A 21,400-nucleotide genomic window follows, 5' to 3' on the forward strand; every position below is an offset into this window, starting at 1 on the left:
ATCCTCCAGCACAAGTCAGTGCCCCTCTCGTTCTCATAGCCTCACCATTAAATTCAGCACCCTTTGTTCCTTTCTTTCTATTTCATGCCTCCTATTCAGTGTGCTATTACACATAAGAGCTGTGGGTTATGCAGACCATTATGTGACCACAGTGAGCACAGTCTGTTTTCTCTCTGTCCGTCTCTGCACAGTGCTGTAATAAAACCCCAGGACTCTGCACAGCATCCAGCCGAGCTGTGGGATCACATTAACACCTCTCGGACCAGCCGGGCTATAATAATACATTTTTGCTGCATCATGAAATAAATCAGGAATCTGGTTTTGAGTGAAATAAGTATTAATAAATATATTTGCTAAGCATTTATAACGTGAGGTAAAAAATGGCTCACTATTTGGCAGGTATTGCATTAAAATCACCCTTTTACTCATGCATTTATAACTGCTTATCAATGATTTATAATGCATTTGTAAGTGAGTTATTAGTAATTTATTAACACCTTTATAAACCCTTTATAAAGGCAACCTTAATGTAAAGTGTTACCCATATTTATTCAGACAGAATCATAATTTCTATTCATTTTCCACTGATTTACGCGATCTGATGATAATTAGCCGCTCCCTGGGCTGTCTCTGTGTGTTTACTATCTTCCGTGCTTGCGCTGTGACTGACAGAGACCCTGATTCGTCCATCGCCTTGTCGATCTTATTGCGTCTCATAACAAGCCCCGTCTCATCCTGTCACGTGCTTCCCTGCTCTTCCGCGTTGATTTCTGACCACAGCAAACACAGAGAAACCTCTGTACCCACGAAATATCCAAATAATAAACACACGATTACGATATGGTTTGTATGTGATTTTCTTGAGATTTGGGGTATTTTCATAACAACAAAGAATGTGTACATCTGAAATGCTAATTTGTGCAACGATATAAAAGTCTATAAATAGCATATTTTAACAACAGTAAATCTTCTGAAGCCATACAATAGCTTTGAGTGATGAACGATTTGAAATTTAAGTCATTATTCTCTCTTTTATTTCTCAAATGTGTTTCAGTTGATTTTCCTTTTTGAGTGAACTGTCCCTTTAAAATTGTGTTTTTAGATGGGAACTTATTTTAGAAATGTTATTGATTAAACACAACAAGTTGCCAGATGTTATTTAATTTGGTCAACAGTCTAATAAAACAGAATATTGCAATTTTAAATAACTGTTTTCTATTGTAAAATGTAATTTATTCCTGTGATCAAAGCTGGATTTTCAGTATCATTACTCCAGTCTTCAGTGTCGCATGATCCTTCAAAAATCACTCTAATATGCTGATTTACTGCTCAAGAAACAAAATTGATTTGAAACAGACATTTTTGTAACATTAGTATTATTATATCTCATTTGTAAATCATCTGCTAAATTAGAAAATTTAAGTATTAATTGATTACACAAAAGTTTTTGACTTGACAGTTAAAAGGAAATTCATAATTATTAAAATTAAATTTAAATTAAATCAGCTATTTGTAACAATAAATATGCTATTTTATACATTAAGATAAAAGAAACATAGTTTATACACAGTATGATAAAAATAGAAGAAGAAGAAGAGTTGGATTTTGTTATTGGACACCAATTCTGTTCCCTTAAAGTGTTTTTCCCTCATGCACGGAGGAAAAAAAAAAAATCAAAAAGCAACCTTCTTCCAACACTGAATAACTAGAGACTATAATGCTGGAGACACTTCAGTATTATGGCTTAGAGAGGGAGTCTGACTTGACCAATGCTTAGTGGTCTCACGTGGATACCATGGCAACATGTAATGTCAGCTTTGTTTGTCATTGCTGTATGTGTATGCGCCGTGTTCTTTCAATAGCTTATTTAGGATAAAGGTCTTGCCCTGGAGTGCACACTCTAGATTTCTGCGTTACACGGATCATGCAAAGGGTATGTTTCTTGAACTCTGAACACCTGCTCTGCTGTACGTTTACATTCACAGCCAGGAGTGATTCAGTTTGCTCACAACTAACTGTAATGGATATGTGATAATTAATACTTGTTTTATTCACTGTGATTTTATTATTGGTATGTTCAGACAGGTTAGTTGCAAAGGTGGTTTTGATATTGTCATTTGTGTGAATCATGGATGTGATATTAGTGAGTTCATTGCATTATTGAAAGGATCTCATTGTATTTTATTAATAGAAATTAAAAGACATTTAGTGTGACTCATGGACAGGTGGATCATAATTGAACAGTAATGAAAATAATTTTTTTTTTTAATTATCAGACCATTTAACATAAAAGTATTTATTTTCTTTACAGAAATGAAAAGAAAATTGTATTGCCAAACCAAATGCTGTTGACTTTTGCTTTTGACTTGATTGTATACAATGGCAATCACCCTCTCCCTTGCTTTCTGTGCTTGCCTTACCTTTTAGAACCAGTTCAGGTGGAGTATAAATATATATTTATATAATGCATACTGATATTGCCATAATTTAAATATTAAAATTGAATGAAGATTTTATGATTTTCCCTCAAGCTCTTTTTTTTTTTTTTTTGTCATTGTACAGGTTTATTATATTCTGTACTCTAGAGGGTCTCTCTCTCTCAGATATATATTTTTGTCTTTAAAAAAAAAAAAAATAATGCCTAAATAATGCAAACAAGTCATTGGACAATATTACTTTGGCTACATATAAAAATGCATGTGTCATGGATAAATAAAACTGAATAGCCGGACAATAAAAATAATTTAAATCAAATATGCAATAACTCAATCTGACACAAGTCGCGAGCTGTTTGAGAGGCGCAGAAAGTCTTAAAATGACTGATCTGCTCTGATAATCGGTTTGGATTCAACCTGCATGCTACAGTGCATACATGTTTGCGCGAATTTCCCGGAATGTGTGGAATTACGCACACGCAATCCCGCAACGAAACACGGCAACTAAACTATAAAAAAATCACATCGTTTATTATAATAGTGTTCTCATTATAATGTTATGTATATGACAATCCCAGTCATATTTATTAATATTCTTCATTGTTGTTTGTGCTGCTCGCGCTACCCGCTTAAGAGATAATCGCCGTATTTTATTACTGCAGCGCAACTCAACCAAATGCACGAGATACATAATGTATACACGATATACATAAAATATTGCAACTTACAGTTCCACAAAAGGCTGTGAGTGGCTGCACAAGTGAATTTGACTGTGCTATATTCATGAAGATATAACTATGTGGACACATTCTTTCCATAACAACGCGCTGAAACATGACATATTCTTTTACAGTCGTGTTCTCATTATAATTTGATGTAGCTTATGGTATATGACATATTTGTTCTGCACATGTTTCCCTTAATGGTACCTTCCTTCCTGATTCAAGCAATTCAAAACCATCATGGCCTTACACATTTAATGTGGGCGGGGGAGGCCAAGAGAGTACTGTGTACGTACCGCGGTACTCTCTTGATGCATTGCGGTTTTTCGGTTCAGTTAGTCTATATATATATATAGCTTATACACACACACATAGACCTATAACTTTTATATAATGTACAGTACATTTACATGTATATATGAAGTACTTCAAAAATAAAATATGCAGAGCTAAACAGACACAAAGGTGTTTGGTCTGTAATGATTCGACCAAGGCAATTCAGAATATTAAAGGGGTCATATGATGCTGCTAAAAAGAACATTATTTTGTGTATTTGGTGTAATGAAATGTGTTTATGCGGTTTAAAGTAAAAAAAACACATTATTTTCCAGTACTGAGGCGGTGCAAATATTATGTCTCTGGATATTGTGTGCCGGAGGCAGATGCCACGGTTGTGCAAATATGAGGATGTGCAAAAGGTTAAGATTACAGCAGAAGCCGGTATTAACGGCAGCAGTACAGTATAAGGTGCCATATATTGTATAGTATAGGCTAGTGATTGTGGTCTTAAGGCTTTGTGTTTAATGGTATTTGTGTACACTATAATAACCATCAGCATATTTCTCCTTTCATATGAAAAAATATTCAATAAATATGTAGTAGTTTAGCGACTGCAGCCTAATTTTAGATGCTCAGCAGTTTTTGGTTTTGAATTCTTTGATTGGTTATTTAAGTTATCTCTATGTGAAGACATTATTTGTCGAAACGACAAACAAATGGGTGGTAATGAGAAGATATGAGTGATAGTGACATGCATCTTTTGTTGCAGTGCTTACTTCAGCTCAGGATGAGTAAAGAAATGGAGGAGCTTTCTCCCCTTGTCGATTCGGGACACGGTGATGGGTCTGAGGAAGAAACAGAGGAGGATGACGAGCCCAAAATCTGTCAAGTATGTGGAGACAAATCCACAGGATACCACTTTAATGCCAAGACCTGTGAGGGCTGCAAAGGCTTCTTCAGGTGAGTGAACAGATCGTTCCCAGATGCTCCTCCTCTATAGTGTGAGGAAATTGTGATTGACGATTATTCATGCCGTTCCAAACCTGTGTGACTTTCTTTCTACTGGGATGTTTAGCAGAATGTCCAAGCTGCTCTTTATAAAGTGTAAAAGTGTTTAGTCTGTGAATTATGTGATTAGCAAGTTTAAGTAGTCATTCACTGAACTTTATTAATATCCTATTGTGTTCCATGAAACAAAGTCATACAGGTTTGGAAGGACATGAGGGTGAGTAAATGATGACAGAATTGTAATCTCTTTAATAGTTGACCCGACTATCCCAGTACACTCTTAATAAAAATAACGATTCTTTATAAGCATTTAATAAGGAATGTTGGAACAAAACAACAGATATCAAGGATATGTTTGTTAAAGTGTATTAACAGTTTCTGATGCACTGAGTTTTGTATTGTTCTGATTTGCATAATTTTTTTGAAAGCAACCTGTGAAAAAAAATAATTACAAGATACAGTAGCATATCTGAATTTGTGGCCAACCTACACGTTTCACAACACATTGTGTGCGTCCAACTGCAGTCACACAGTAATTGTTTGTTTCCCAGGATGCTTTCAGCATTTAAAAAAAAAAACATGAGAACTATACTGGTTAATGTACAAAAGAAATGCTTTCTGGATTTTTTCAGAAAACAATATTAGCCATTGGTGACAATGCTGTTCTTTTGGATCATTCTTGTCATATATAGCCAGATATGCTTTTAAAGGGATAGTCCACCCAAAAATGAAATGTCTGTCATTATTTGCTCAGCCTCATGTCTTTACAAATGTATAACATTTTTTCTTCTGTGGAACACAAAAGAAGATATTTTTGAAGAATGTTCATTCTGTGGACTAAAATAGCCAAAACGCTCTTTAAAATGAGGGGTCCAAAAATGCCCTTGTAGTGCATTCCTCTGATTATATGTGACCCTGGACCACAAAACCAGTCTTAAGTCGCTGGGGTATATTTGTAGCAATAGCCAAAAATACATTGTATGGGTCAAAATTATAGATTTTTCTTTTATGCCAAAAACCATTAGGATATTAAGTAAAGATCATGTTCCATGAAGATATTTTGTAAATGTCCTACTGTAAATATATCAAAACATAATTTTTTATTAGTAATATGCATCGCTAAGTACTTCCTTTGGACAACTTTAAAGGCGATTTTCTCAATATTTAGATTTTTTTTGCACCCTCAGATTCCAGATTTTCAAATAGTTGTATCTCGGCCAAATATTGTCCTATCCTAACAAACCATACATCAATGGAAAGCTTATTTAGCTTTTCAATTTCAAAAAATTGACCCTTATGACTGGTTTTGTGGTCCAGGGTCACATATGTTATCTAACATTTAATCTATTTTATTTTATTCTGTTCTATTCTATTCATGCTATTCTATTATGCTGTTGGGTTTAGTGTGTCTGCAGACTCAATAATGACCTCTTGCTTTCATATTTTTTCTGTATTTGCTTTTCTGACCAGCAAATTATTCAAACGTAACAGAACTAGCAGAGCATTTATTATCTTTTAATATTGTATCCATTATACACAGCTAGCCTACATGATGTTGCATTGATGAGTTGATTAAAAAAATATACATATTGGGAATTTGTGTTTCAATTTAATGGAAACCTTTAATAAATAGACTAAATAGAAAAAAAAAAATTTTGCCCTTGTGAAGGTAAAAATGCTCCTGAAAATCAGGTCCAGCAGACAAATGATGCAGTTTAATTAAGTAAATAACTGACACTGGTAGACAGTCGTGCTCGTATCTTGTGGTGTCTTATTTTTTCTGCAGTCAGTGAAATTGACTCTAGCAAATGCCTGTGTGTTTGTTTGTAAGGCGTGCCATGAAGCGGCCCGCACAGCTCTGCTGCCCGTTTCAGAACACCTGTGTCATCACTAAGACCAACAGGAGACAGTGCCAGTCCTGCCGACTCCAGAAATGCTTCTCAGTCGGCATGAAGAGGGAATGTAAGTTTGCTTGAGCCTTACTTTCCGTGTTCCCGAGTCCCTAAGAAAGCTGCTCTCACACACACGGCGGTGTGATGAAAGACACAAATGTTTGATTAATGGTTATGTTTATTAGCTTAATAATAGTAATCAGAATGATGAACGGTTCTTCTGTCAAGTTCTTATTGCAGATTGAATTAGTCTGTAGGCTGCGCATGGTTGACAAGCAACAAGACAGCTTGCCGTATTAATATAAAATTACCAGCATTAAACATGTTTAAATTTGTTCTGCACTGCAGATAATTACCTAATCACTTAACGCAACCCGGTCGACCTTAGCTCATTTTCTTGCATGTGTAATATAATAAGCATGTTTAATGTATAATACACTACTGTTCAAAAGTTTGGGGTCAGTAGGTTTTTTCTTAAGAAATAAATTAATACTTTTTTTTTTTTGGAACTGCAAACTTCAGTGTAGCCTAGAGGTGTCTCTTCTTCAGAAGTGGAGTTTTTCTTGGTCGGCAACCTTGCAGTCCATTCCTGTGCAGGGCTCTAGTGACCGTCTTCATTGAGACATCAATCCCAGACTTGGCTAAATCATCTAGTGTCTTTGCAGTTGTTCTTGGGTGTTTAGACACCTCTCTCACTAGTTTGTGAAATCTTTCGCTTCTTGCCTCTGCCACTGTAATTCTCACTTCAGTTCTTGACACTTGAAAATGCTTGGTTAAACGTATATATCCTTCTCCTCCTTTGTGAGCATTAACACTTATTTTAAGTCTTATAAGTCTAAACTAATTTCTTTTGACTTTGCCATGATGACAGTACATATTATTTTACTAGCTGTTTTGCAAGATACTAATCCTCAGCTTAAAGTGCAATTTAAAGGCTTAGAGGATTAATTAGGTTAATTAGGCAAGTCACTGGACAACAGTGTTCCGTAGCCAGTCAAATAGATCATGTCTTAAAGGGATACTCCACCCCAAAATGAAAATTTTGTCATTAATCACTTACCCCCATGTCGTTCCAAACCTGTAAAAGCTTTGTTCGTCTTCGGAACACAATTTAAGATATTTTGGATGAAAACCGGGAGGCTTGTGACTGTTCCATTGACTGCCAAGTAAATTACACTGTCAAGGTCCAGAAAAGTATGAAAAGCATCGTCAGAATAGTCCATCTGCCATCAGTGGTTCAACCATAACGTTATGAAGCGACGAGAATACTTTTTGTATGCGAACTTGGCAGTCAATGCGACAGTCACAAGCCTCCCGGTTTTCATCCAAAATATATTAAATTGTGTTCCGAAGACGAACGAAGCTTTTACGGGTTTGGAACGACATGGGGGTAAGTGATTAATGACAAAATTTTCATTTTGGGGTGGAGTATCCCTTTAAGGGGGCTAATAATATTGACTTTTGCAGTTGTTGTTTTTTTAATAATTGTTTTATTCCAGGCAAATTGAAAGAAATAAGGCTTTCTCTTTCTTTGTACTGTGATAAAATCCCTTGCTCTGTTAAACATCACTTGGGAAATATTTGAAAAAGAATTGAAATTTCTTGTGTTTTCTTTGTGTTTAATTGATCAAGTGACATTAAAGACATTTATAAAGTTTACGTTACATTATAGGAATAAATTACATTTAAAAAATATATTCAAATAGAAAGCACTTTCACAATATTACTTTTTTTATTGTCAAAAACTTTACAAAATCTTTCCTACTCCAATCTTTTGAACAGTAGTGTATACCTAATTGTGTATAAAAATTCCATAGTGTAGCCTTCACTTTGGTTCCTGTGGTTCTTTTCATCAGTGATCATGTCGGATGATGCTGTGGAGAAGCGGAGGATGCAGATCAGGAGGAAGAAGATGCAGGAGGAGCCTGTAACGCTCTCCCCTCAACAGGAAGCTGTCATACAGGAGCTGCTCACCGCACATCAAAAGACCTTCGACATGACTTGTGCCCACTTCATTCAGTTCCGGGTAACATACTTACCTGATTTCGATTGTCTGTTTGAGATTTCTTCAAATACTGTATATCTACTGAACTATGTTTTTAAGCACTGTCTTTATTAGAGGTTTTATGTCCTCAGCCTTTAGATCGGGATCAGAAATCCATGTCTGAGTGTGGTCGAGAGCCAAACAGCAGCAGGTTCACTTACGCAACCATGCACAAACCGTCGCCTGAAGATGCAATGCAGCAGACCATCAGCTTTGTCTCCCCCTCGTTCCCTTCCTTCAGCTTTCAGAGTCCTGAAAATAAAGAGAAGAATCAACATAAAAGTGCCATCTTCACCTCTCTGCCACATTTTACAGACCTCACCACATACATGATCAAGAATGTAATCAACTTCAGCAAGACGCTTACAATGTTTAGGTGAATACTGGCCTTCTTACAGTCCATCTGATATAAAGATTCATCACTGGTGGTCACAAGTGATCAGACAAGACATGTTTACACCTGATAGTTTTTTGCTCATGTTAGTTTAGTCAAGCAGCTTGACGGATACAAGATTATAATGAAGTTGTTGTGTTTTGAATGACAGGGCTCTAATCATAGACGACCAGATCTCGCTGCTGAAAGGCGCCACCTTTGAGATCATTCTGATCCACTTCAACATGTTCTTTAATGAGGTGACGGGCATCTGGGAGTGCGGCCCGCAGCAGTACTGCCTGGATGACGCCATGCGAGGTGAGGGTCTTCACAAGTCTCCGTTAATCTTATATAGACTCTGCTGTATAATAATAATAATAATATGAATTATTCAGCAAGGGTGTATTAAATTGATCAAAATTGACATGTATTACTCTTATATACAAAAGATTTCTGTTTCAAATAAATGATGTTCTTTAGATATTTTTATTCATCAAAAGAATCCTGGAAAAAAAAATTGTATCTCTGTTTCCACAAAAATATTAAGCGGCACAACTGTTTTTAACATTGATAATAATCAGAAATATTTCTTGAGCAGCAAATCAGCATATTAGAATGATTTCTGAAGGATCGTGTGACACTGAAGACTGGCGCCTGGTTACTCTGTTTGCAGTGCCTATGCTGTGCTAATTTTTTTCCATGCCCATGTTAACGGATTAGAGCGTTCACACTGCACGTGGTTGCGGTCCGGCAGTGCGTTTCAGGAGTGGTGCGTCTGCAGCAGTGCAGCCATCGTTTCTTTTATTGCTGTGCTGTACTGCACTGGATTAAAGCCACAGCGCATTGTTCGCATTAAAATAAGCATGTATTGACATGAAAATGCAGAAATTTCACCATAGATGAATACAATTTAAAGGGTTAGTTCACCCAAAAATGAAAATTAGCCCACAAATTACTCACCCTCAAGTCATCTTAGGTGTATATGACTTTCTTCTTTCAGACGAATCCAGGCGGAGTTATATTAAAAATTGTCTTTGATCTTTCAAGCTGTTTAATGCCACTCAGCGGGTGTTGCATGCATCAGTCCAAGGCTAATTTTCATTTTTGGGTGAACTAACCCTTTAAAGTCTACTGTGTTTCACGGTCAACACGTGACTTTATATCCAGGGTAAAGCAAGGAAAACCACCCCTTTACCTCACATTTAGATAAACAAGGTGACAATGGATTGCACTCGTCTGTCTCTTCGTGGAGGTGGAAAAACATGAAGATCTTTATGACCTGCAGGATTTCTTGTATAAAGATTTAAAAACTAAAGAAAAGATGAGAGTCGGCTGTTTTCATCTATTGTAAGTTTTAATTTAATCTGTTTGTGATTTTATCATATAGCCTATATTTAAATGTATTGCCACTTGCTTGAGCAACTTAATATATAAATCTATATAGAAGCCTAATGAATTGAATACGTTGTTTAGTGTACTTTTAAACATGACGTCTATGAAATACTTTAGAACTGTTCTCTGTACAAAGAGAATCGAAATGCTGACAAACCATTTTCATAAAAAAAAAAAAAACTTTTGGATTTGAAATAAAAAATAATGAATATATGTTGTGTCTGTGGTATAGGCCTACAGCCACGGATTAGTTACGCACTGCAAACTCATCATATGTGAAAGCACAACGAACTCGTGCTGCTTCTGCACTGTATACGTACTGCAAACAGAGTATGTGTGAACCTGGTGTGGAGTAATGATGCTGAAAATTCAGCTTTGCATCACAGGAATAAATTACATTTTACAGTATATCCAAATAGAAAACAGTTATTTAAATTGTAATAATATTTTCCAATACCTTTTCTGTATTTTTGATTTAAAAAATGCAACCTTGGTGTGCATAAGACTTTTTTCAAAACTTGTAAAGGATCTTACGACCCCAAACTTTTAAACAGTATTCTGTGTGTGTGTGTGTGTGTGTGTGTGTGTCTGGTTTCCAATAGTTATACTCAAGAACCATTGGGTAATGTCTGTTTTTGGTTAACTCTGAATTAGATGCTTTACATATGAAAGGTAATTTGTATCATTACTTTTTTTTCTGTTTGGAATTTAATAAAGACAAACCAGAAGTAGCACAAACTTGCTTTACATTATGCACTACATTATACACTCTTGAGCTAAAATCAAAAGACGAAACAAGACAAAGTGATTATAAAATGAGTGCTACCGACTCTACAAATTACAGCATTAATGTGACTCATCTAGTCTGAATTTAATGTCTCACAGCAACTGTAAACTACGTGTTAACACAAAGTGGAATTTTAACAACACCCCTAAATGACAAGTTCTTCCACGTCTTGTTTAGGACAAATCCTGATCAGCATGTGCACATTACTCCATAGTTCTTCATCGCTCTTATGTGTAAATTATAAACCAATATCTACTACAGACTACATGGCAAGCATGCATTTCTACCATCGCACAGCACTAGGGTCAGATGACTTATTACTAATCAGTGGTTTCCATGGTTTCCCATGTTTTTGTGTACCTGTGAATAAGTGGTTAGCTATTCTGGAGTCTTGTTGTTAGGTATAAAGGTAGATTTTTGTAATGCACATTGGTATTTTATCGTTAATTAATTGCATTCAGTGAACACTGCAAGTACATTGTAATGCTAAAGAGGAAGAAAGCCATGTAACCGTGACACAAAGCAGAAAAGACAACAGGACCACTTTGATGACGGACTGAAAAGGTCTCTGCCACCGACATAACGCTCCAGCTAAGAGGAGGAAGAAGAAAAGGAGAACACAGGAGGAAGGAGTGGAATAAGCCCCCTATAAGCCTTAGGTGTTGGGAGCACAGCAGGACAGTATCTGAAGATAATGAGGAGGAGATGGAGTCAGCGTGACGGTGCTGCAGGCAGAGCAAATTTCATCTCAGGGAAAAAGTGAACGGAATAGCCAGGCTTTTTCAGAAAGCACTACCTGTCTTACTGTTTTAGTACATGCATCAGTCTGTGTGTTTATTGGCATTTTCATTACTTCAAATGGGATTGAGTCAGTTAAACTTTCATGCTTATTTTTTACTTCAAAAATCGGACTTATTTTAACGGGTATTTTTCCCCTTTTACCTTAATATGCAGACTATGGAAGCTTGTTTCCTCCACTTTTCTATTTTCCTCCACATAAGTAAAACAGGTGCTGTAATTTGTGACTTTTTGTCTCCCATTTCTGACCGTTTTTCTTGAAATTGAAGGTTTATTTCTTACTATTGCAAGTTATAAACTCATAATTGCAAGTTTACATCTTAATTTTTTTTTTTTTTGCCAAGGAATAAAAAATAAAAAAGGTAACTGACACTTTTTATCTTACAGTTCTGAATTTTCTTCTTAGAATCGCACATTTATATCTCTCAAGTTTATAAACTTGTAATTGCAAATTCTGAGTTTACATCTCAGAATTATGTTTTTTTTTAGGATTGAGTCAGTTAAACTTTCATGCTTATTTTTTACTTCAAAAATCGGACTTATTTTAACGGGTATTTTTCCCCTTTTACCTTAATATGCAGACTATGGAAGCTTGTTTCCTCCACTTTTCTATTTTCCTCCACATAAGTAAAACAGGTGCTGTAATTTGTGACTTTTTGTCTCCCATTTCTGACCGTTTTTCTTGAAATTGAAGGTTTATTTCTTACTATTGCAAGTTATAAACTCATAATTGCAAGTTTACATCTTAATTTTTTTTTTTTTTGCCAAGGAATAAAAAATAAAAAAGGTAACTGGCACTTTTTTTCTTACAGTTCTGAATTTTCTTCTTAGAATCGCACATTTATATCTCTCAAGTTTATAAACTTGTAATTGCAAATTCTGAGTTTACATCTCAGAATTATGTTTTTTTTTAAAAGGTAATTGCGACTTTTTTTGAGTTTATATTTCCCAATTCTGACTTTTCTTCTTAGAATTGCAAATTTATATCTTGAATTCTGCATTTATGTTTTAGAATTTTGACTTTTTTTTTTTTTCTTCTTCTCAGAATTGCATGAAAAAAAGTCATAATTGTGAGATAAAAAGTCACAATTACCTTTTTTGTTTATCCTGCGGCAGAAACAAGCTTCCATAAGAGTCAACTGTAAGTAAATCATCCGTACTTTAATTTCCCTAAAACTGCAAAGACTCTTTGTGGTGCTTTCGAAACATTTTTCTGTTTGTTTGAGCATCTCAACAGAAACATCAGCAATATGTGTTTGGGACAGGACTATCATTACTTTTGCTGCTAGTGGAAATGACACACTTAAGCTTCAACCCTTTCACACGTAAGTTTGAAAATTTCAGACGGACCCTTGCATGTGGCCATACTGCAAGAATGTAAATTATGTGTCAGTGAAAGGATAGAGTTCAGGAAGATGAAATGCAGTGAAACTGGTTAAGATGTAACCCGTGTATGAAAGACTGAACTTGTCACTAGCCAAGCATGACGTTTAGAAACATTGCCGTATGAAAGCGAACCGCACCAAGAATAAAAAGCAACATTGTAATAAATTGTAATCCCTGTTTCGGAACAAAGCAATCGATCTACAGGTGTGAAAGCACCTAAATTACATAATACAAATGTATACTGTTTTGTGTTATCTAGCAGTACTTTTTGCATTTTTAAATCTAACAGTCACCATAAACATCTTTTTGCTTACTTTAATGTTAATATGGCCCTTTTAATTAAGAACCCATTTGTGGCATATTTAAAGGCTGTGGTGTGCTTATTACAAGCTTCAGTCCATCCTTGATTTTCTCTTTATGTTTGCTTCTCAAGGCTAAATGTTCATAGTTGCTAAAGAAGTGGCATTTCATTACATATTGACTAATTACCCTGATTTTCTACAGTCTCTGAGACGCAGCTGTAAAAGCCTTAAATTGAACTCTGAATTGAATGCCATTACCATCATACAGCTGTCATTCACAACAGCTCTTCTGTTTAATGAACATGCATTGTTTCAAAGCAAACAGATGGGACTGCTTTACCATGTCGACGTGAAGCCGCCATAGCAAGGAGATGTCACACACATAATCCCTGTCACATGTCAAATGCTTCTAGTCTGAAATCAGATCAAATGTGACCCTGGAGCACAAAACCAGTCTTAAGTCGCTGGGGTATATTTGTAGCAATAGCCAAAAATACATTGATCAAATGGACACATCTGCATAAAAAAGAGCCTCAGTATACAGCACAGAATAAAATACTCAAATCAGATCCAATATGAATATTTGCCACTAATTCTTTCAAGACCAACTGATTTGAGCTATGCACACTGACGTTGTCAACACTTCTCGTGTGACTTTTCTTTTCTCTTTTTTCTTTTCTTTTATATTTTAACACTGATACAAATGCTTAATGCTTAAATGAATCTTACTGTTACAAGAGGAAATTCATCATCAGTGTAATTTGAGTATTATTTATATTATTATACTTTATATGTTAATATTTCTAGAAGTTTTAGTTAAACCGTTTTCATTTTTATTAGTTTTTTGTTATGTGATTTTGTAATTTTTTTAATTAGTTTTTGTTTTTAATATTTCTGTTTATATTTAATTTATTTCGGGTTTTAGTAATTTTAGTTAGTTAATCAGTTTTCGTTTTAATTAAAGTTGAATTTTTAAACAATTTTGTTATGTGATTTTTTTATATATATATATTTATGTTCGGCTTTAATTTATTTCTATTTCAGTTTTCGTTTTAAGAATTTTAGTTTAAACGAAATTAAACGAAATTAATTTTCAATTAGTTGCATGGCAACATTTCTAAGTTTTGTGTAAGTTTTGTCTAAGTTTCCTATTTGCAAGTTTTCCATCTAATATTTATATTTGATTTGATTTCAGCTTTATTTTAATTAACCAAAAAGTCTCTCCTCTTAGAAATGAAACATCAATAAATGAATCTAGGGTAATGTTTCACTTTGCAGCATGTATTACATGCTTTTGAAGGCATTTACAAGTAGACATGCTGCATCAGTTTGTCTCTTTCCTCCCCCACCGGTCAGCTGGTTTCCAGCGTCATCTGCTGGACCCTATGATGAACTTCCATTACACACTGCGCAAGATGCACTTGCGTGAAGAGGAGTATGTGCTGATGCAGGCCATCTCGCTCTTCTCACCAGGTATTTCAGATGAAGCTCACATTCACATGAACACACGCGGCCAGCAGTTTCACCTCTTACGTGTGTGTTTTCATCCACAGATCGCCCCGGTGTGAAACATCACAGCGTGATCGACCGCAACCAGGAAACACTAGCTCTCACCCTGAAGACCTACATTGAGGCCAAGAGGACCGAGCCAGAGAAACGGTAAGAACGCTTTATTTCTGTCTCACGAGGAAAACTATTTCTTTGATTGCACTTACATTTGAACCTTCTCCTTCTGCTAGTCTGCTGTTCCCAAAGATCATGGCGTGCCTGACTGAGATGAGGAGTATGAATGAAGAGTATACGAAACAAGTGCTGAAAATCCAGGACATCCAGCCTGAAGTGTCTCCGCTTTTACTGGAAATAATAAGCAAAGACAGCTAAGCCTTCACAGAGCAGATGACTCAACTAACTGGCCTTGAACTCCTGAACTGGCTATCACCAGCCACGTTTGACCTTCATCTGAGGACACTAAGGACTGAAATATAGTCAAAACTAGCGAGGACAAGGACGGTGCCTACTGATAATGAACTACTGAACTGCAGCACACTGCAATTGTGAACCTGTCGTTTTATAGCTGTGTTACTACATGTAATTGTGTTTGAGTTTATCTCCCGGGTAATCTTTTTCTGGATCTTTTCATGAAAGAACTATTTCTATGGTTCATAACCAGATGTAGGATGGCACATAATATCTCTTACATTTACAGCATGAATGAAGCTTGAAATGTGATGCAGTAAGAGCAAGTTATTATGGCAGCATCACAAATGTATAAAACAACAATATGATACTATACTAGTCATTTGTGTTAATAGTCTGCCTTGACGAATCTGTTTATTTATTATTCATTTTTAAATGCAAAATAGTGGTTAACCGCTTCAAGGTATGTTGTGTTCAAATGATTTAATATCAATGCCAGTGTCAGATGTGAGTAGCTATATTTGATTCAAACATTTTCCAGATTAGAATGTAAATGGAGTTATTAATCTCATAAAGAACATGTTCAGGTCTTAATTTACTCTACATATTGAAAAAAAATATATAGGCTTTTTATGCAAAATATCTATTTTTATTTTTATATCTATAATTATTTTTCATTACAGTAATGAGAATGGGATTTTTTATGGTAATGAAAAAAATAGGCTTACTTTTATGCAAACTATGTGTTCTGGGCGTGGATTATGTTCTTGTCAGGTTTGGTGAGATTCACTGATATGTGGCTGGGTATCAAAAGAGTTGAGCTAGCTATTCATTTCATGCCTGTTGTGAATGCTTTATTAGAAAAAAAGCTTGCTGTATTTTGTGCAACATATCAGAAATTTTAGGAGGCTGCAAGAGTTCATCACACAGACACTTTCTTGAGAAGTGATTGCCTTTTGAAATTCTTCACTCGGCAGTAACCTTTTTCACTTTCAAGCAAATTTACTGAACAGACATCAGAAAGCATTTGAAGGTCATTTGGACCTTTTGTGGTTCATTTTGTCATTCAAGCTAAAAAAGTTAACAATGACAATCAATGTGAAGATTGTGAGCTAGTGTCAAATGTGAAATGACAATGTAGAGCAGATGCTTAGTGTTCAAACTAGGAATGCAGTATTTTTGGAAAATATTCTTTATTTAGACATATAAATACAAGCAGATTTCAGATGTCAGGCGTCTCTATAAAGCACAGATGCCTTCATATTGGCATCCTGTTTAGATTAAGCAGTTATTTGATCCTGTCTGATATATGACGAGGAAACTTGTCACAACACGAATCATTTCTACACTCAGGTTTTCTGTCTTTACAGTGATTATTTGCAAAGTAAGATGTATATGTCCCGCTCAGGAAAATAAAATGTAAAATTTTATGAGCATGTGTGTAGAATCTTTAACTGTGTAACTGTTTATTTTCTACAGGGTTTCTGCAGGATTTTTAAGCTCAAATTTAAGACTTTTTAAGACCTGCATAAATAAAATGAATACCATATGAGCGCAAAAGGGCAATGTCTATGGTTACATAACTGTAAAAAGCATGATTTTCCGTGTACCATATACAGGTTTTCACAAAAACAATAAGGTTTATAAAATGATAAACTTCACATTTCAGCTTTTAAATAATACAAAAAATGGATGTCAAAAGTATCAATTATTAATTTAAACAATTATTCAACTATTATATTAATTAACACATAAATATAATTTACTAAATATAATTTTAGTCTTAATTGCTTAGAATTTTATAATGTATTTATAATCTTCTTGTCAATCCACCAGCTCACATTTACAACTCTGCATGTTTGCAGTGTAAAAACATGGGTTGATTTTCACATTAGTCTAAACAAAAACAGCAGACGGGCTTATTGAAAATGCAAATTAATTATCTGCCAGCAGGAGGCGCTTTCCGAACGGCAGAAATATAACTGTTTCCCCGGTAACCGCAGTAAACAAAGCAGCAGCACCAGACTTTGAAACGTACAGCGCTCTTGTTTATTCAATGAAATCATAACCTTTTGAAGTTTAATCGTCACATATATATATTTTTTTTTAATCAAGCTGCATTTATTTGATCAAAAATATAGCAATATTGTAAAATATTATTACAATTTACAAAAACTGTTTTCTATTTGAATATGTTTTAAAAAGTAATTTATTCCTGTGATGGCAAAGCTGAATTTTCAGCATCATTACTCCAGTCACATGATACTTCAGAAACCAATTGACCCCAAACTTTTGAACGGTAGTAGGCTATAACACATGCTTTTATCCAAAGCAACTTAAAATGCATTTAAAGTATGTTTTATTTGAACTCAGGCACTTACCACAATCACCTTTAAACATAGGCAAGAGTGAAGAAAAAGAAGAGACAGTTACTTGCATGTTAATTTAGTCTAAATGGATTGAATTTGAGGATAGCGACATCTTGAGTTGGGAAAAGAAAGACGCGTGGCAAATGCAGGGTCATTTCCAAGCTATCCTACTCTTTATTTAATGCAAATTACAGTACCAGGTAACTAGTCTCTGAATCCAAGTCACACCAAGGACCAAAACGGACATATTTACAAGGAGAGGAGACATTTAGCATACCTTCACAGAAAAAGAATATATTTAAAATAAAATAAAAATTTCAGTCACAAACAGAGGCATTCAAGTAATATTAATGTTATACAGGTTGTTGTTTTTTTTCTTCCTTTTTTCCATTTTAAACCAAGACAACTTTTTTCCCAATAAGTGTATGTAATGTGATAGTCTGTATTCAGCCCACAGTCCTTAAAACATTTTTTTTTTGGTAATTGTTTTTAAACCTTGTGTCTTTACATTTGTACTCTAATTTTAGTCACGTGAAGTGGTCACACCATTCGTGGAAAGCAACACATCTATGAATGCGCATCTTACAAGCAAGCTTTACATTGAGGGTGCGGGGATGAGGGTCCGGCGGGTGCTACGTGACATCTCTACCGCATACTGTCGGCTGGCCAACGACCGAAAACACAAAAGAAATCATTATTATTGCCCCTGGGATGTTGCAGTTCCATCACAACACGCTCATAGTTGGTTCACTTTGGTAGTGGAACGAGTGTAAGAACATACATTGTGATTGGCTCCACAGGAACGTGACTCCTCCGCACACAAAAACACCTTTGTGCCAAACTCGAGAAAAAAAAAAAAATCAAGTGAGGAAAAACATCTACAGAAATGCCATCGAATGTGGTTTCTGATAGGAAATGAATTCGGCTGTCAGTCATTCAGACCAATCAACAGCACCTGCAGATGGTCACAGGAAGGGGCGTGGTCTGTCTTGTGTGTGGACAGGAAGTGGGTGTGGTCTAGGGACAGGAAGTGTATGGAAGCAAAGGCACTCCAAACTATAGATACACTATACATTACTAGTTATAGTTACAATAATATAGCTGGCACCTACTGTACAGCTAAGATTGAACTATATGGCTGGAGAAAGCTCCTTGTCTACAGTATCCAACAAACAGGTCATGTTTGCCCTGATCTTTTACATTTTTTCTTTGATCCATTTTTCATTTAATCCCACGTCTTTGTTTTCGCTCATTAACAGTTCTCAGGTCAGCATATTTATGTACATAGCAGAACACTCACTCACACAATCACACACGCTCACAAATTATACAAAAATCAAAACAAAACATAAAAATTAAAAGTAAAAGCCAGAATTTGGTGAGGAGCAACTGTGCTGTACTGTATATACACGTCTGTCGTTTTCTTATACTGCTATACTTTGTGTATTAAGACATTTTGGGAAATAAAAAAAGTACATTTTTCCATACGTTATGCTGAGACATGATGAAGAAAAAAGTAGTGGTTAAAACAACACAGCCATTTCAGTTTAACATTGCGAATGGAGCTCAAACACAGTCTCTGTGAAGTCGGCGCCACATCGATGCGTCTCTTCATGTGTTCTTTATGTTTAGCTGTGTGGATAAGAACAATGAATCTGAACATCACGACACTGACGCACACGCGGCAATAAATAACGAGAGGAAATCAGGACAGAAGGTGATCTATAATTCTACCAGGCTAACAGAAAACAGCAGAGAAGCGCGAAACGCTTGCTAGAAAAGAGCTCCAGCAGAGTCTTAGTCATTCACATACTGTATCATTTCAGTATGTGGCCGCTGCACTGACAAACTGTGATGGATTCTGATGCTAGATATAGATCTATATATAACTATATATATATATTTATTTTACATAATGCAAAGTAATATATAAACTGTGTATGTATATATCATACAAGAACACAGAGATGGAGACGCATGTCTCACCTGTCAATCAAAATGTCTGCCCCTCCCCTACAGCCCGCCCATTTTATAAAACAAGATAAAACAGATTCAGCCGACTTAAAACCCTGTAACAGAGTGTTTCTCTCTTGTCTTTGTGGTTGACATGCGGTTTTTATATTTGTACCTCTTGTACGGTGCCTTGTGTTTGTTAGATACGCTTAGATACAATATTTCCTCTAGTTTTGAATGCTTGCATCATTTTCACCCAATACATATACATATATATGAATATACACACTATATGTATATACTGTATATATATATATATATGTACTGTATACATGGGGTGCTCCCAACCAAATTCAAGCCATGCGCTATTAAAGGCCCAGGACAGTATAAAGGGAGAGAACGTGTAGCTAGAGACGGTCCAGGTGAGAGAAGGGGAGCCCAAATGCGAACGGAAGTGGATGGATCTGGCTACCGGATTGCTTACATAATAAGATTGTCCTCTGAGAATGAGAAGAAAAAAAAAAAAAAGTTCCGGCTGGTCACGGACCAGGTTTTATGGTTTAACCCCCCCTTCCCGACCTGTTTCCTGACTGCTCTCTCTTTTTCTCTGTCTCTGTCGCTCTCGTGAATTACACCCGACGAGGCTTTTCCACATGTATCATTCTGAACTTTGTAAAAAAAAAAAAAAAAAGACGTAAATGAAGGTTGGCTCTTGCAGTCTGAATAAGAGTGGTGGTTACATGACTCAAATCCTGCCCATTAAGCTGGTGAGCAGTGGGGTGGGCGTGGCCTCGGAGGCAGGGTCAGGTCTGATTGGCTGGGGCTCTCAGGTTGAGGTGTTGGAGGTGGAGGCAGAGGCTGCAGTTGTGGTCTGACTGCGATCTCCACTATTGGCATCTGGACACAAAAAGAAAACATTGTTATTAGCATATATTGTATGTTAATAGGGGTCAGAAAGGTGATGCTCATTTTCCTGTCATATCTATTAATTTCTTCAAAAATAATTTCAAAATGCAATTCATGCATATCATGATTTGAATGCAGTTCTTGTATGATGAACATGTTTTTAATTTCGCTTTAAATGTCAGCATGATACAACTATCTTTGTATCATAATAAAATAATAAAAAGCCCTATTAAAAGAACTACATTGTTATTAAATTCGTATTAAAGAAAAGTTTAAATAAGCAGTTTGGCATTCTATTTTAATGCAGAAAAAGCATAAAACCAGAAATTATATCATATAGACGAGCACTGAAGACTTCATGACTGGGTGTAAAAGTCTGTAAGTCTATTAAAATATCAGATAATTTGACAAGACAAGCTAATTTCAGGTATTAATATTCATTTTATTTATTTGTTTGTTTGTCGTGTTATTTGTTATATTATGTAAAAGTATTATTTAGCATGATTTAAATACCAATATAGTATTTATTAAATTTTTTCATGAGCTTTTTTATTTAAATTTAATTTTTTATATTTCTATTTAGCTTTAAATTCAGTTTTTGTAATTTGAGTACTTCAGCTTATTTTATTTGATTTAGTTTCCAAGGCAACATTTCAATTTTTTTATAGTCTAATATTTACATTTTATTTTATATTAACTTTGATTCAATTAACAAAAAATATTTTAATAGTTTTACTTAGTAACAACACTGGTTGTAAAATGTCATGTGGTGTGACTCTCCCTAATTTCCCTTTAAAAATACTTTAAACCCTTTTTTTTTTTTTGAAAACGAAGATA

General features: G+C 35.3%; 2 protein-coding genes across 2 annotated transcripts in view; one reads left to right on the top strand and one right to left on the bottom strand.

Moving 5' to 3' along the window:
* The first annotated feature begins 1,924 nt into the window (after window positions 1-1,924).
* Window positions 1,925-15,957, top strand: nr1i2 (nuclear receptor subfamily 1, group I, member 2). Its single transcript, XM_016529658.1, has 9 exons — window positions 1,925-1,933; window positions 4,206-4,396; window positions 6,276-6,406; window positions 8,193-8,362; window positions 8,473-8,756; window positions 8,926-9,071; window positions 14,775-14,891; window positions 14,972-15,077; window positions 15,158-15,957. The coding sequence occupies exons 1-9, from the start codon at window positions 1,925-1,927 to the stop codon at window positions 15,297-15,299; spliced, it is 1,296 nt and encodes a 431-aa protein (XP_016385144.1). The 3' UTR covers window positions 15,300-15,957.
* A 1,898-nt stretch (window positions 15,958-17,855) lies between these two features.
* gsk3ba (glycogen synthase kinase 3 beta, genome duplicate a) overlaps window positions 17,856-21,400 on the bottom strand; it is a gene marked incomplete at its 5' end in the record, with an annotated part of 28,028 nt that continues 24,483 nt past the window's right edge. Inside the window, one exon of the mRNA XM_016529659.1 lies at window positions 17,856-20,554. Within this exon, the coding sequence (XP_016385145.1) occupies window positions 20,484-20,554 (71 nt within the window). The remainder of the gene's footprint in view (window positions 20,555-21,400) is intronic.

The sequence above is a fragment of the Sinocyclocheilus rhinocerous genome, unplaced genomic scaffold (assembly GCF_001515625.1).
Source record: "Sinocyclocheilus rhinocerous isolate Xijiao unplaced genomic scaffold, SAMN03320098_v1.1 scaffold30, whole genome shotgun sequence".
Taxonomy (NCBI): domain Eukaryota; kingdom Metazoa; phylum Chordata; class Actinopteri; order Cypriniformes; family Cyprinidae; genus Sinocyclocheilus; species Sinocyclocheilus rhinocerous.